We start from the raw sequence: 17995 nt of genomic DNA, 5'->3' as shown, positions 1-17995 counted from the left end.
AAGAAAAAATATTTTTATATTGGACGGTGATTCATCGTTGATATTTTAAAATCTAAATGTTACCTGGCAGCTTAGACTTACTACGTTTACAAATCGCTACACAGGCCAAGATATATGTGAAGCCTACATTTAAGTATGTATTAGGCAAACCTAACTGGCTCTAATCTATGCTGAATAAGTATTAGCCCAGAGAGTCGAGTTCGCAACCCGGTCATCTATTGACGGAGTCATCGGGCCAAGGACGCTATCATATGAATTGACTGACGTACTGTCGTAACGTTAATAAAAGACAAATCCTGAACTTAAATTACATCCCAAGTGAACTAGAACTTGGCACCCAATCACCCATACGTCGTCACGGAGTTAACACAGTGTCAAATTGTACTGGTAACCATGGTAACTCCAGGTTTAACCGGTTAATCCCGGGTTAGTAAATGGTGCAAGTGGCCCTTACAGTACCTAGGTGTGTTTTAGCCGTCAACAAATATTAGACCAGTAGAGCCAGTAGGATGCCTCTAGTATTCAAAGCGGTAAACCTATTGTCAGATTTAGTACCTATTCATAAACTAATGTGTTTACGCCTACTTATCTTATTTAAATATATAAATTATTAATTGGTGTTGCGAATCGTAACCTTTTGCTGTTATAGAAGGCTAACCACTTTTAGTCCGGTTTTCAAAAAAGTAAGTACTAAAAGTCAACTTCCTGTAATCATCTTTTTACGCTTTACCTAAGAACAAGCACATCATCGAGTAAAACGTTAATAAAATTGTCATAACTATTATTTAAGTAAGAGTGTGGTAAGACTATCACCGGGGCAAGACAAACACTTTTATGGAATCCTCATACAGTTTGTCTTTCCACTCTTGCCCGAGCAAAATAAACTATGTTCGTCTTACCCCACCTTACCCATACGTCATTTAGATTAACAGTACTAACCTATACCTAGATCATAAGACTAGGGTTATCATGTTCATTTTTTACTAAATTACAGCTTAATGTACCTATTGTACAGAAAACTGTAATATGAAAAAATACTATTTTTTAACACACTGACACTACAATATTTTACAATAGGTAGTAAAAAAAGTATGGAAGTCTTTCTAACGTTGTTCAGACAAGATCAAAAGTAGCGGATCAGACTACGCGTCAAAAGTATCTACCATCTTTTTACTACGGCTCGCTAAGGGAGGCTGGAGTCCTCTGGGCAACCTAATCCAAAAATAATGTTTTCCGTCAAATCATATAATTCAATCAAAGGTATTTACCTACTTAGTGCAAGTAGCTAGAGGTTATGTAAAAGTTGCCTGATACAATTTATCTGACGTCACATTTAATTCAAGGACACCAAGGGCAGTAAAAGTAGCTCCAACAGGTTCGCATTTTAACCCACATTTTGACTTTTAACTTGTAAATCGCATATTATGAAATTTTGCGACTTTTATGGATTCCCTGATCGGGATTCCAGTTTTTTAATTAAGCTGTAATTTTGACCTTTATGGTCTGACCTTTTTACCTAACTACGGCTACGTTAAAAGGAAGAGTTATGATTATTATAGCAGATAAATCGAATATAACACTTTAAACTCTCGCGTTTTGTACACATATTTAATTATATTATATCGCGGTAGACCCGTTTGTGTAATGAAATATGTGCAGAAAATCGAATTATTATTGTTTACTTCACCGTAATAATGACTGTATTTCTCTATACTATGTGCTCACAATGAAGAGAAACACAACTTTTTATTCTCAAGAGATTTAAAGCGTGTGTATGTAATTTTGAACACCTCACTCGCTTAGCTACTTTAGCCGCTAACCTAACTGTACCGCTATCGGCATTTTCATATATGCAACAACCTATACGCCTACGTCCAGAGAGAAAAACAATTTACCAAATGTGTTATGTATATAAAATTATGCATATCGCTGCCATAGAAGATTATTATGAATACTTATTACATCATTCAGAATGAATTATTCCACATTTCCGCATAACCTCAGCTAAGTTACAAATAAATTAGATTGTTATTACTGTATAAATGATTAGATAAGTCCAAGATACTGTGCTAAATGCAACTTGATTCACTCGGCATTCGAAAATAACCCTTAGGTAATTGAAGTTAGGGTTCAGGGTTTCCCAGAAATGATTGTTGAATGAGACATTATAATGATCTGGAGGCACGTGTCGTGAACATCTAGGGCATAATGTGCATGCTATGTACTAATAGTAGGTATCTCACTTATAAGCAGACATCGTACATTTTATAGCATTTTCGGTGCAGCGGAGTGGTGTTAACGGAATTTGTATAAACAATTTCAACCCTAATGATTAATTAGCGTTAATTACGTTCATATTAACCTTAATTTACCATTTCAGTTGAAATTATCTATACCAATTCCGTCATCACCACTACTACTTACCAAAAATGCTATAAAATTTACGATGTCTGCTTATAAGGTTTACAAATTATCAGATAGGCAACCGATAAGCATTGAAAGCACAGAAATAAGAAAAGTGATAAATCGCGTAATTTAAAAAAATGTTTCATTGGTTTTATAGGTCAAAATACGTAGGTAGTCCGTAATAAGCGTGTTAGGAACGATGTACTTATTGTATAGACAAATTCAAAGATATCTACGATGCATCAACTAAAATATCCTTCGGTACTTTAATGTAAATTGTTAAATGGTGGTTTTAAATAAAAAAAACCTCTCTCTCTAATATCTACTTTATTTTTATTACAGAATCAAAACTTATCGCTTACTGAAATAGATGTAATAATAGAAGTGCCACAGGCCGGTGTATTCCCATTTCTCCCGGCGCTAGTCATAGCCCTCCCTAGCCCTGAGCCACAGAAAATATTTTTGATTTGACTCATAATATTGTAGTGTTATGATTACATACTTGATTACAACTTTACGATAGGTACAGCCACATTGTCGTAATACTTTCCGGCATGGCACGGTCGTGTTCTCAGCTTTATCGGACATGCCATGATACTTTATGGTCGGGTGACTTTAGAGCGGCCATGGCCGGGAAAGTTATAGATATGCAGTTTGGGGACAATCTCCATTGTCTCCTTTATATACATACACGTGCAGAAGTTTTGGAAGAAACAGTCAACATCATGAGTAACATTCAACATTCTCTGATAACTTAACAAAAGAGATATGCTTCTATATATAAACCAATTAAATTCTTGTACGTGAACTGTCGAGATATAGGTACCTATTTGGAATAGTATCCGAGGGTAGTAGATACTTTTGGAGTGTTGTTGTTGATACTGACTGTACCTGTTCATTGTGTCTTTAAGTGAAACGATATTTTTGTCGTTTTGAAAGACATTATTTTTGAGACTATTTTGTTATTCCCGTAGAGGTGGTATTTGAGTATACGGTTTAGTACGAACGAAGTTCGGCACATCAATAAAAAACCGGGCAAGTGCGAGTCGGACTCGCGCACGAAGGGTTCCGTACCATAATGCAAAAAACGGCAAAAAAAAAACGGTTACCCATCCAAGTACTGACCCCGCCCGACGTTGCTTAACTTCGGTCAAAAATCACGTTTGTTGTATGGGAGCCCCACTTAAATCTTTATTATATTCTGTTTTTAGTTGTTATAGCGGCAACAGAAATACATCATCTGTGAAAATTTCAACTGTCTAGCTATCACGGTTCGTGAGATAGAGCCTGGTGACAGACGGATGGACGGACGGACGGACAGCGGAGTCTTAGTAATAGGGTCCCGTTTTACCCTTTGGGTACGGAACCCTAAAAAATATCGGCCTGGGCCTAATATAGGTACCTTGTGATTTTATTTCTAGGTCACAACAAAATACGTATATCCTACGATTTTATATATGTTAATTGAATTCAAATATTGAGTAGGTACACGGTAGTGAGAAGATTCCTACATCAGGTTTAACGAGTTCTCGAATTGACCTTAAGAGCCTTCGAAGTATTTACTAGCTACAAAGTATGTACTAACTTTGACATCGTTTGAAATTATTAAACTAGGTAGGTTGGTACAGTCACCTGCAATAATATGTTACTCTTCGAAGGCCGCAAAAATATGTGACACGCTCCTATGGCTCTACATATAAGATCGTGTCAGATATTTTTGCGGCCTTCGTTGTGTAACATATTATTGCAGGTGACTGTACAGGTAGGTACCTTCATACACCTTATTTATTTGAAGTGGTCATAAAGTTTGGATGTCTGGCACATTACCGATATCAAAAAATCAAGGTTATCAATTATCAGGTTACAAATATTTGAAACCATTTACTTAACAGGTCAGAGATATATGCCTATATAACTTCTTACTGTTTACTGAGGCTAGACAAGCTCTTATACCTACAGGTACTTTTTTTTATGAATTTTTATATACAATATATACACAGTGGTACTACTAAACGAAATTAATAACTAGCTTAAATCTAAAATAGGCCCTTGAGGCATTGTACCAAGGATGCTGGCGGTACTTAAAACTTGAATAATTTATTAATTATACACCCATATCATCTTACGAAAATTACCACTGCGACCATAAAATAAAATTAAAGGAGTAAATCATCGGGAAAGCGACATTTATTTACACCTATGATGTAGAACTATTATATGTGTCGCTTAACTTCAAACTCGGATAAATCCATTCGACCCTGTCAGCAAATATCTATCCTAATATCTTTTCTTAATACCAAAATCACATAATCTGACAGATGGATTTACCTGAGTTTGAAGTTAAGCGACTCATATAATGTGTAAGTACCAGTATGTATGTATTTAATCTTATACCTAAGTAAGGTAGAGTAAGATAAGTAGGTACTTTTATGTAGGTTATCTCCATTACATACCTTACTCATTACGGCTTGCTGATAAAGGTGCAGTGCCTTCAACAGAGGCACGTACAAAACAAAAATAAATAGGTACACTGCTAAAACTACCCTTCCTTTTGTTGCTGTAGTCGGGTAAAAAGCGAAACAAATATTTGGATGCTCTGGCCCCGTAGCCAACATGCCAATCGCTAACGCCCCGTAGCGAACGAAATACAACTGTCACTGTCACACTAATATGGAAGAGCGATTCGATGGCGAAACGCAAGCGATTGCCACCTTGGCTAGGCCGTCTGAACAGATGCGCCGGCCATCACCACTTTCACTGCTAATCGGGACCGGAATAGCTTTACGTATTATTTACACATACATACCACTTAATACCGGCCTACTAGATGGACTATACATCTAGGCGGCGTGCGACTATGGGACACATTTTGTTATTTAACAGTTAAACATGTCAAACACAGGTTGACCCAAAAATACATAAAAAAAAATTTGGAATATTTCCTTACTGACACGTCTGTTACAAAAACTATAACTATGTACAAACATTTAAATAAAACAAAACGTATTATCTTTTATATATTCTCCTTTAGCTTTGTAAAAGCGTGAGTTGCGTGAGCGTTTGTAAAAGTCACCACGCTAAGCTTATTAATATTTTGGCCACGTCGAGTTCCATCATCGATTTTAGTTCCTCTACCACGCACTTTCAAACATATTAGCCATCCAAACAACAGGTTGGCGCGGTTCGGTTATACTATAGTTCTATTAACCCTTTGAGATAAACAATTTTAGTAAACGCTTTGTAACGGCTCGGCCACGACATCGAGCGACTTGCGACGGCGGGAGCGATAACCATAGGTTGGAGCATGACACAGCGATCGGACCTTTCGCTCCAACCTATGCTCCCGCCGTCGCAAGTCGCTTGATGTCGTGGCCGAGCCGTAATGCGGACTCTAAGGGAGGTAGTCTACGCTTACAAGACGAGATATTATAAAGAACAGATGTTGTAGTAAGTAAGTACATACATATAATAGGTACATAGTTTGTGGTTAATGTAGGTCTGGTGTAGGTACATAGACATAGACTTTCTCAATCAATTGAATCGATATTGAATATTACTTTATTAATTACATTGATGTAGATAGTTGCAAGTGGCTCTTAAAAGATGATTTCCTTTTGCATATGCGAGCGACAGAGAGGGAGATAACTTTTTTGGGTGTTTCGATGTTGGCGATAGGCCCTCTGCTCTGAACTAGACGACGCGAAGATATAAATACTTAGAAACATCTATAACTCGACATAAATATCTGTGACAAACACACAAATAAATGTGTCGCTTAACTTCACACTCGGGTAAATCCATTCTACCCTCTCAGCAAATATCTACTCTATTACCTTTTCTTAATACCAAAATCGCATAATATGACAGATGGATTTACCCGAGTTTGAAGTTAAGCGACTATGCTTATGCCCTTATAATTTAACACATTCACTACTGTCCCAATCTGAATTGTCAACCTTACGGCTCTGTAATAGAGGCTTCTCGTGACCCATACACGGAGCACGGACAGTGAACGTGAATCAATAAGTAGGTATAGTTTGCTTTTCAACGCTATGCTTTGACATGGTAACTAACTTAGGTAAGTAATCAATCTGTTACCCTTTTCATCTGACGTTAAAATGTATATATCTATGAATGGGTAGAAAGTCACAGGTAATTAAAAACTAAAATGAGACGCTAATGGAAAGCATTGTGCTTTGATTGATTCACATCACGCTGTCATGTCGTCCTGAATTTGTGGTGTAATTAAAAACCGGGCAAGTGCGAGTCGGACTCGCGCACGAAGGGTTCCGTACCATAATGCAAAAAAAAACGAAAAAAAAGCAAAAAAAAAACGGTCACCCATCCAAGTACTGACCACTCCCGACGTTGCTTAACTTTGGTCAAAAATCACGTTTGTTGTGTGGGAGCCCCATTTAAATCTTTATTTTATTCTGTTTTTAGTATTTGTTGTTATAGCGGCAACAGAAATACATCATCTGTGAAAATTTCAACTGTCTAGCTATCACGGTTCGTGAGATACAGCCTGGTGACAGACAGACGGACGGACGGACGGACGGACAGCGAAGTCTTAGTAATAGGGTCCCGTTTTACCCTTTGGGTACGGAACCCTAAAAACGAGCATACTCGATTTCATACTTGTAGGTATAGAATAAAGGTGTCTACTTTGAGAGTACGTACGCCATTCCTTAAGGATGACTCACGCTATAGTTTGTATCTTTAGGTATTTAAAAAAGAGTAAAAATTCTACCCTCAAATGGCTTGTTAAGCCAGTTGAGGGTAGATGAAAACATTACATAATCAAATAATGTAGGTTAAAGTCAGTTCGTTCAGTGACAGATCCAGGTGGTTTTGTATTTGGTTGGTTAATCAATAAATGTTGTAACTACCCGAAAATTTACAATTTTTTTGTTTAAAGATACAGAGCTTTGTGTAAATCTCATTTAGTGCGTTCTGCCTTGCGCGTAATAGGCTGTTGACAACGTTTAAGACGTAATTAGATGGTTATACCTATTTCATATTATATAGCTCATGGTATAATAATATACTCCGCCTGGTACTCCATTCCCGTCTTTTCTAGGTCACCTAACTGACACGGGCCTACGTCATCATGCGACAGCGCTATATGATAATATGCGATAGCGCTATATATAGCGGCCATGTTGTTGTGACGTAGGCCCGTGTCACTCTGGGAATGGAAGACCATGTTTTATTAGACTATGATATAGCTAAAGTAAACAAAGGTGGATATCCGTTTTATTCAGTAACCTTTAATAAAAAAAAAATCAGCAACAATAAGTAGGTAATTACAAGCACCGTAATATTATATAAGCAATAAATTCAAATGAAATTAAGAATAATCGTTTACATACTGTTTAACCATTTCCTGATAACGACGGTGTTTCTCCTCGAGATTCTTTAAGGCATTGCCAGTGCTATGCTCCACGTTAACTAGAAAGCTTATATGAATTGGAGGTACCTCATTGTTGGTCGGTTTTATTTCCGTTTTAATAGTTTTAGACCCACTTTTGACTCTCACTTCTATAGAATCATTATTCGTTCTTTTCTCAGCATGTCCATCATGTGCAGGTTTATTCCGGTGCGTCAGTTTTTCGAAGGCCTTCTTGCCTGCTGACTTTCTTTTTGAATGTTCACCATCGCTTGTCTGCTCCTCACTCGTCTTAATCGGATTAGTCGACTTCGAGACATGACTTTTACGCAGCACTTGGGTAGTTTTCTCAGAAGATTTATTGACTAAATACGACACTTTTTCCTCCGTTACCCTTCGTGTTGGTGTACAATGAGTGGATTTCCTTTCCGACTTTAGTTCACATTCCATGTCACTCTGTTTATTTTCGGTAACAGTCTTCTTGTAAATACTGATCCGATTCGCCTCTCTAACCCGGTCGGAGTATCTTTGGAGACTTCTAGTTCTCATCATCTGAGGTCTCATCGATTCTAAATCGGGGCCGAGACCTCCAAGCTTGACATTAACATTAGGTTCCAATGTAACACGCCTAAGTGGTCGCCGAGGTTGAGAAACTTCAGAAACGCTTTTGAGGTCCTCAGGAGACTTGTTTTCTAAAACATAATTGAAACATACATTTTCAACCGATGATGTGTCTGAATAGTTAGCTACCTCCCGCTGAAGAAGGTTCTGGTAATATATTTCATTAAAGGCTTCCGTATCACGAAATTCTTCGACAGGACTGCCCTGTTCTTCGTCGTCTAAGCTCAAGTCGCCTCTGTCCGTATCTCCGACTTCGGGTGAGAGAGAACGAATCTCTAGTTCATTCTGTTTATTTTCGAGATAATGTGGGAGGAACTGATTCCGGAATTTCTCTAAGTATGTGCTTGAGCGTTTACTTTGCATATTTTTGTTAACGAGATAGCTCGCAGCGTTCTGTTCTTTTTTTACTTTTGTTTTGGGCTTGATTTTTCCTTGCTTTACATATTTTATGTTTTTCGGTACCTTCATGACCACGTCTTTTTCGTAAAACGGCACGACCACTGTTTCGACATTATCATCTGAATTTGTATCCACCAGTGAAGATTTATTTTTGAAATTTTCCTCCAAGCTATCTGCTGAAATATTGTTGCTGTTATGTTTATGTTTTTCCATATTTCGTGGTGATAAAATATTTCTGAGATTACTCATAATTAAGTCATAAATAAGTGGGATGACGTTTTCATAATGACAAATCCGAAGTAATTATTTTTACTACTTATCTAACAAAGCAGGCAGACTTTTTTATTTCGGACTGAGTAAAAAGTTTGTACACAGGTAACAACTATTGAAAATAATAGGGAATATTATGCGAAACTCTGCGTAGGGGGTGCCACTACCACAAATCCATCACAATCTGGGGGTAGACCGCGAAACAAGAAAATCGAAATTTCGTAATCTAACCTCTCTATCACTCTTGCATATATTCGAGCGATTAAGAGGCAGATAACAAAATTTCGATATTCGCGTTTCCCGGTAGGCCCTTGTTAACAAACCGCCTTGATGCATCAATGACATATTTTATTGTCTGTGATAACTTGTCAAAAACAGTTTAAGGCACAGTATGTATAAGTTACTCTGTAGTTTACAAGAGGCGCTAGTGCTGCACTCTGGCGGCAGAACATTGTAGTAATACCCCCTATTGAGTACTTACCAAAAAGAGATTGCATAAAAACTTTCAGCAAAACCCGAAATTTTCCGTAAAATCAATCCGTAAATTGCATGCCACGCTGGAGGCGTATTCAGATTTTTTATCTGTGATACTGTTATGATACAATGCTCAAAAGATATATCTTTTATACCACGACCCACGTAACTAGCAAGTATATTTCTACCTGACGATAATCGGTTACCATAGCCTGCAATGGGGTTGGCCGGCCAAAGTATTTAGCAGATGGCGCCAGCATAGCTTGCCCTGTCAATCTCTAGAATTGTGTCAAATTTATGTTTTTTTATTGAATTTTATGCCCTGAATGCCATCTTTTTAAGCCAAATCTTATAGAAAACGGGGCAAGCTATGATGGCGCCATCTATGCAAACCTTTTACAGTTGCCAACCCCATTCCAGAGGAGATCTAGCCCTCACTTACTATTTGATGCAAGAGCGACGTACTGAGGTTAATCTCAAGTCATGTTTTGAGATCGGAATGCGTCTCCTTGTCCAAAGTTGGGACACGTAGCGTGTTGGCGCCGAGCCAGCGAGGATGCGTGCCGAAAATCGCTTTACTCTGTCTGCCTCCATCACACACCTAAAGGAAGGGACAGACAGTTCACTTCAAAGTTATTTTACCAAATGTAAAATGTCTAATTCAATAAATAAGACTAGACGAACCATCTCGTCACGCCCTCGTCAGACAAAGAACGAAAGACTTTGGAACCGGCTAACTGGAACCAAAGGAATTCAAAGCACTACCCATGAACTCCATCCGGCATATGGAGATGGTTGAAAAAGCTTTTGAGTAGAAGAAAGGTCATTGCACAAAATATCCCGATGGGTCGAAGTGTATCCGCAAGGGCTCAAATAAGATAAGATAAGACAAACCATCTAGTGAAAATTGTGAGAATTTATTAGCGCACGAACCTCGTGTCTGGCTCTGTCGGTCGTGACCAAGTGACGCTGTCTATGAGGCCGATAGAGTCTGGCTAGCCAAAAATTGTTGACAAATATTTCGTTGTTGTATCACCAATTGTCTATGATTAAAAAAAAAAGCTAAAAGTCAGTTGTCAATTTATGTCATTCATTCAAATTGTTTGCGGTTTATAATGGTTTTATTTTAAATAATATTAATAATGTCTATACTGAGTGAGGTTCGCAAACTATTATTTAAGCTGGTAAAGAATTACGACAATGTGCGAAGTCGAGGTGTAGCGTTGTATAACGAAAAACTGCAATGTTTACAACTCCTAAACAAATGTAAACAAATTCGGAGGTTGGTGCTCTATAAATATTTTGATACTTAGCATTTAGCATATTCAGAAAGAATTATTTCGAGAACATGGTGTCGACAAGCAATCCAAACTAGTTCTTTGTCTAGAGCTTCCTCAATCAAAGTACATGCACCCAAGTTCAACCCAGTGTTCGAAGCAGTTGTGTCAAAGCAGAGTCCACGCACCTGAGCTCTCAACTGCCAGTCGTCGAGGGTCTGTAAGCATGCGGTCGCTTGTTCACATCCGGTACCCCTTTTGATGGCTGGTACCGCCAAAAGCTTTTCTTCTCCACCGCTACTGACAATGATAGCTACACGGTCAACTTGCCATACTTCGTAAAATAAAATTTACTTGCAAATCATAGCGACCACTAAGCGTTGTTAGAATAGGCTGATTTTTGGTGCACATACGTTTTTCGATCAAACGAACAAAATAAAACTTGTGGAGCAAGGAAAAACTAAGATATTTTTTTTTCCTTAGTAAAGTGAATCACCCTACTGTATACTTTTCATAGTGGTAGAAATTATGTGAGCTGACTTTGAGTGCACGTCAACGTATATTTAACTTATATCCTTAGGTACCTTAGTGTGCACAGAAAATTAAAAATATTTTCTAGTATCAAAACTATAATTCCTACTACACAAAGTGTGACCAACCCAAGATTTTTTGAATTTCCCGCCAAACATTTGTGTAAAATTTCAGTAGCCAGACTCTACCTTCAAATCTCGGTAAGGCCATTTATTTGTTTGATGAGCAAAAACATTATTTATGAATGGCAATCTTCGAAATCTTGGTCTACTGGTACTTGTCCAGTTGTAGATGTGTTTCGGCTGACAATATGACGAATTATTTGATAAGCGTCAGGCTTTCAAATGCCTCCTAATTAAGAGAACGAACTTTCTGCAAAATGTTTACTCTGCCTCGACATAGAAATGTCTGGGTGGCTGTTTACACCAGCCAAATACTGCTGTGCAATTCCTGTAATGGGAATCTACTTCGTTCTACATGGTTCTACTATGGCAAAATTAAAGATAGTGTATTTTGCTAAACAGTCAGCAAATAGAAAGTTCATGCCAAGCAAAGGAGTATCAAAATACTGGGAAAAAATAGTGTTAGATTCAATTCAAACATTGGATAATTATTAATTATGTCCACAAACTGAGGTGTTAAGAGGTGTTAGTTATGTGAAAGGAGTTACATTAATAGCTTTCACGTCATCCTGTCTAAGCAAGTGCAAATACGACATGCCATGTTAGATGTACTTTGGATGTACTGCACAAGTCAAAATTAATTTATGAATACTTAATATAAATCACGATAAATAGGCGCCAGTTGACGAGTTACGGAAGCCAGCCCGTGCTTCAATACAATACAATACAATATTGCAATATATCGTTTTGGAGAAATTGGGGAAAGGGTAAATTTTATTTTACTCTTGGTTTTAGTGTAGATCTAGGGTCTGTGCAGAAAGATAAGAGTCGTAGAATGTATGGGCTCCCCTACATTTTACGACTCTTCTCTTTCCGCACAGACTTTATCCAAGCTTATCCATATGAAAAGGCTTGGTAGATTAATTATCCCGATAAAAATGAAGGTGAAACCTCTTTACCATAAATCCGTATTTATGGCTTTGAATAAACCTCTTGCGTTTTGAAATAGTTTTTGACATATTTTACAGTTTTTAACATTTATTGTCATTTTAAGTAAATAGGTGCAACGGTAAATCCGGGTATCATGTAAATTAAAAAAAAAACTTAATAAATTAAATATTAAAAACAAGTGTACTACGAACTAAAATACTTGTCTATAGTGAATATTAAATTACATTATTACACGAATTGACAAAGCCCCACACCAACCCCAATGGACGACTTGTGTTGTGGATACTTCAGACAACGGAATAATTATACAATATAAATACAAGTCAGTGTATGTTTGTGTATTCTGTGAGCATTAACTTTAATTTCTTAATTATTACTAAGTTCTAAGTTTATCATAACAAGTCATTATAGCGTTGTGAAAAACGCATATGTATTTATTAAATAGGTACTATTTCCATACATTATAAATTTAAGTTACGATTGGCGTTTTCTACCAACGATTGTCACCTTGGCTAAGCCCCCTGCATTCAAATAGGCTTGCACTACGTATTGATAACTATGTTTCGTCGCAAAGCCACTCCACTGCAGACAGGGGAGCGATCACGCGTCCTCCCGACGCCCGCGTTTCTGCACCTACTACATCCACCGTATCTACAGTAAAAATCAGTATCAAATATGTTATTTATACTATAACAATACGGTTCAAAATTGAATACGTTTTCAAATACACATACGGTGTATAATGATAGGTGGACGCCCGCGCGGCGGAGATGCTTTTAGTTCCGCCTCGTAATGGGGGTTTCGGATTGCGTAGACAACATGATTAGTCGAGCTAGTGTGTGTAAAATGTACGATGACGTGCAATTTATTTGTTCCACTAAGAGAAAACACGATTAATTTCACTTTGTTTTTGAGTCTTCATCGGAGAATAAAAGCTATTTACAGATTGATTCACGACTGTACAGCTTTAGGTTTGAATGTTGTAAACTTGTAATACACTTTTCCGACTTTCTTACCGACGACACTCTGCTTTTATAAACACTGATATTCTAACAAAACAGTTTAAACATCTGTGAAACGCTAAAGAAGATTGCAAAGTATGATAAATAACAGATTGATGTACCTAAACATGAGTCAATTTAAATATCTAAGATGACCCATATCCATACAGCAGGTAAGCTTAGGTTCCATACTTCATGGCATCATGGCAGTGCGTGGCGTGTGGCGTGGCAGTTAAGTTAACCAGTTAAAAATTGATCTTGACTAAAAAGTAGTCCTATGTAGTATCTTGGTGGCAAGTTCTACTAGAGAGTCTAGAGACGAAGTCGCAATGGAGATAAAATGTTTTGTGAAGAGTAAGTATATATAGGTGTGGTGTTTACGCGGACCATCCTAAATCGTATAAATATTTTCTAATTTATTGCAATTTATGCACCCCTTATTTAACTCAAAACATTTTTACCCGGTTATGAGGTATTGATTCGAGATAATTATGGGAGACGATATTGCAAATTGCAAATCAAAATCTAAACAGTAAACAAGGTAGTTAAGTAGTAATTAAAATATTTATTCAGGGAATAATGTTTATTGTAGGTAGATATATTATCTCGGAACCTATTCCTTTTGTTAATGTAAAGAGCGGTTATGAGTATCCTTGACTTTACATTGCTTAGATATTCTGATACAAGTGTCTAATGGTCAATGCTTAACATGGACTAGTAGCCTTTAACTAGTCCAATTTAAATTCTGTTTCAATGACAGTAATACTTCAACGTACGAAGACGATCTTATCACATACGCTCCATTAGCTAAATCTCTTAAGTTCATCACTCTGTATAGTCTACAACGAGAAAGTAAAATCATCGCCTCTATTTTAAAGACTATAGAGTTGAAAATTTTGTTAGCTCTTGGATAGACTGTTCTTTTTAAATCAGTGGTAACAAAACGGTATTGTCATCTAAATTGGCACCAATTTCACAGGCCTTGGCCTACTTGATAGTAAACTTGTTCGATACAACATCCTAATTCATGTCACCTCGTCCAAGGTTGTGAAAATGCGATACACAAACTATTGGCAATGTCTCGTGATGATGGTTAGTTGATATTGGTTAGTATATCGATGTAAGTTACTGAAAGGTCAAGTGAGGTTACTTAGAAATGAGTAGTAAAATGCCAGCAAAATGCCAATGTTTTTACATAACTAAAAAGTCAATTTTTCGTCAAAAATTGCAGATAAGTAATATAGTTTATAATCTATGCTTCAACTAAACTAGATAATAGTTTTTGATGTTGCCCTATTTTTTTTTGTCGTTATTGAATGTGTCTGAACTTTACTAACGAGCATTTGAAGCATGTTATATCTTAGTTAAATTAAACATTTATGGTCTACATATATTCTCTCGTTTCGTTTTATTGATTGAATGCTGAATGAGTAAATAAATTGAATGACTAGGTACTTAAACTTCAACATTTTGATATTGCTAGATGTCTAATCTTAGTAATAAATAATATCATAAAATTAGACACACAATGCTAATTGTCATCAATCATAATTTATACATATACCAGTCTGTGTAATCAAGATTGGCCAATTCAGTGAGTATTAGTTAATCACAATATTACTATACCTATTGCCTAAAATAGCTAGCAAGAACCACTGCTTTAAACATTTAAGATATCAACATGCTTAAAAGAGTGATATAAATACAGTCTCACACAAAATATAAAAAAGTTATAATATAATTGGACTCGTCTTATTTACCTACTACCATAGAGAAATATAGTAAGACAAGAGTGCTCACTCCATACATTAGTTTTGGTACCAAAAATACTATTATAGTTCATAGTCGACATCTAGTTAGCATCGAGTAGCGGAATTATCAGCACTGCTAAGTAGCAGTAGTAGTACTGTCAAGTGACAATAGATGTAGCTCTACTACTGCTCAACAACATAAGACTTTCCGGTCGGTGCTACATCTATTGTCACTTGACAGTACTACTACTGCTACTTAAGAAGAAGTGTCCGTATAGAGTACCTACTGTTGTATAACAAAAAAATGTTTGAGCCTGTTTTTTACCCGTATTATTTTACTCCATATTCAATTCTAGGTCAAAACATTACATTAATTTCCTCCAAAGTGCATCGGAATAGTTTCCAGAAGATCTCGGTAAAAGCTTTTAAAAGCGTGTGTATAAATAATGTGGGACAATAGCCGGAAGGGTGGTTGCCCCCAATCCGTTATCTCAGGCGGACATTGGCGCGCGTCCAGCCTGCAATCTCACCCCGGGGCTATGGTGACGGAAAACGCGACTGCCCTGAATTTTCACGTCATTCTTTATTAGTGTTTTAGTGACCTCGCAAATCCCGCTCCGCCATTCTGCAAAAAATCCAAAACTGTAGTCGATAAATACCTAAACCGAACCGAGAATCGGTTGAAACTTGAAACATGCGAACTGTAGAGAACAGCCGGGCCTACGATAACCAATTTTGGCTAACTGACTGAAACAGAGACAACGGGACTACCCTGCTTACAAGCTGCTAGAGTTCCATTTTCTTATGTCATATCGTAGGTAAATGACTAAAAACCAAAACCTGCGCGCATGTGGCATGGTTTCAATTAAACTCTAGGTAAATACTAACTGACAATTTGATAACTACACATCAAATACGTACGTATGCGCTTCTGAATACTATGTAGGTAGGTATAAATGTTCCGACTATACCTATTGTTGAGTATTATATGAACTTAAACTTTCTCATATTTTGCGTTACACGCCCTATGAATTATGTAATGTAATTTACGTTATGTACTGCTTCAACTACTTGTCCCTACATACAACAGTTCGGGTACGAAAATCGTGGGTTTGCTACGGGACCTGAGGTATGCGCATTTGGGGTAAGGGCGAAGAAGCAAGTGAGAGTTTATTACATTTATTTCCCTTCCTCGGACCTCATGTTCAAAATGTAGGCGTGTTTCCTGCGGACTGTATAAAATTTAACGATGAAATAAGTTTTTGACCAATATGTCTAATAATGTAGCGTAGATTTAAGCCTCCTTGAATCGCTCCGCAACTCCATGCCCTATCCTCCATTCACCTACATGACTACATCCCTACTTACACTTAGCCATAATTAGGAAGTGTATGGGACGGCGGTCTCATTTCATAAGCTAAAACTTGGATTTCTTGTCGTAGGGCATGGGTAGTATTTCGCTTTCTCGGACCACGTGTTCGACCTATTCCTTTCACGCTAGTTAGCGTGTATTATCAATTTTCACCTTTGTATATAAATCAAAATCTACTTTATGTAAACTTCCCCGAAACGCCCCGCATCTCTGTGCCCTCACCCTATCCTCCATTCACCTACATCCATACCTACACTTAGCCGTAATTAGGAAGTATCTGGGACGGGGTTCTCTTGTTGCTGACGTAACGACACGGTGCCAAAAACACTACGTTCGTCTCATATTACACATTGTTCTATGTTACATTGTTGTCCTTATATAAATAAAGTACTTAGTAAGTTAATTTTCTCCAGCGTCTTCTGATGATTCCTCGTAGAGAGGCGAAGCACGTGTCGAGTTTTGGTCTGTTGGTGGTGGTTTGTTATTTTCGCGGTGGGGAAATGGGAATAGTAGATTGTTATAAACCAAGGGATGAAATGATGCCTTTCACCGGAGTTAAACACTCTACTTTTCATTTCGAATACGAGGAAAGTAAAATGCATGTGTTTTTTTAACAACATAACTATGTATACATTTTTATAGTATTTTTTGAGGGTACTTTCAATTAACAATTTAGGCAAAAGTATCGTTATTTATGGAATGGAGAGTCAAATATCAGAATGGAAATTGTATAATAAATCCATTTATACCCAAATTTCAATTGTTTATCGTAAAAAAAAATCGTACTGGGAACCTAAATCCTGTGTCTGTGTGTGTGTGTATGTGTGTGTCTGTATGTGTGTACTGTTCGTGTTAATTTTATTAAGAATTAATTTCACTAATATCCAAAAATAGGGGGCTATAGGTTAGCAGATATTTTTGGCGCGTTGTTCTGCTATTATTGATACGTTTGATACTGACTGTATTACGTGGGTGAAGGGTGAAGGGCTGAAGGTTCTCCGAGTTTATGGATTCTCCGCAACATTCCGAGATTTCTATCTATTATTTAATAGGTAATAAAGATAGCTAAAAAAGGTGTTCGTCGAATACCAAGGCTTGTAGGTCAAGTTCGCTGATGCAAAGATCCTTACGCAATGAGTCGCCAAATATCTACGTCTTCCAATTACATTTTAAAACCCCAATTTCTCTAGTAATAGAGTTGCATTTAGAGCTGTTAGATTAAATCCAGCGCACTGAAAGGCTTGTGGCGGTAGAGATCAAATGTACTTATGCAAATAAGAGTGAACTATGTTTTTGGTATTTATAGACTAAAAAGTCTAGGTACCTACTCATTTATTAACAAGACGGGTAAGATTGTAAACAAAACAGTCTACATGGATGACAAATCACGTAGGTATTTTTTTTTTTTAATAGAAGTCATTCTTCTGTTTC

General features: G+C 37.1%; 1 protein-coding gene across 1 annotated transcript; it reads right to left on the bottom strand.

The window, feature by feature from the left end:
* Window positions 1-7656: 7656 nt before the first annotated feature.
* Window positions 7657-9100, bottom strand: LOC134795820 (uncharacterized). Its single transcript, XM_063767754.1, has one exon. It carries the CDS (start codon window positions 9062-9064, stop codon window positions 7757-7759), a length of 1308 nt encoding a protein of 435 aa, XP_063623824.1. The 5' UTR covers window positions 9065-9100; the 3' UTR covers window positions 7657-7756.
* Between the last annotated feature and the right edge of the window lie 8895 nt (window positions 9101-17995).

The sequence above is a fragment of the Cydia splendana genome, chromosome 12 (genome assembly GCF_910591565.1).
Source record: "Cydia splendana chromosome 12, ilCydSple1.2, whole genome shotgun sequence".
NCBI classification, from domain to species: Eukaryota; Metazoa; Arthropoda; class Insecta; order Lepidoptera; family Tortricidae; genus Cydia; species Cydia splendana.
Note: the sequence above shows the minus strand (reverse complement) of the source record. Positions and strands in the feature narration are given on the sequence as shown.

Excerpts from the sequence above, each read along its gene's own strand:
- LOC134795820 (XM_063767754.1), bottom strand. The coding sequence starts at position 9,064 with ATGAGTAATCTCAGAAATATTTTATCACCACGAAATATGGAAAAACAT.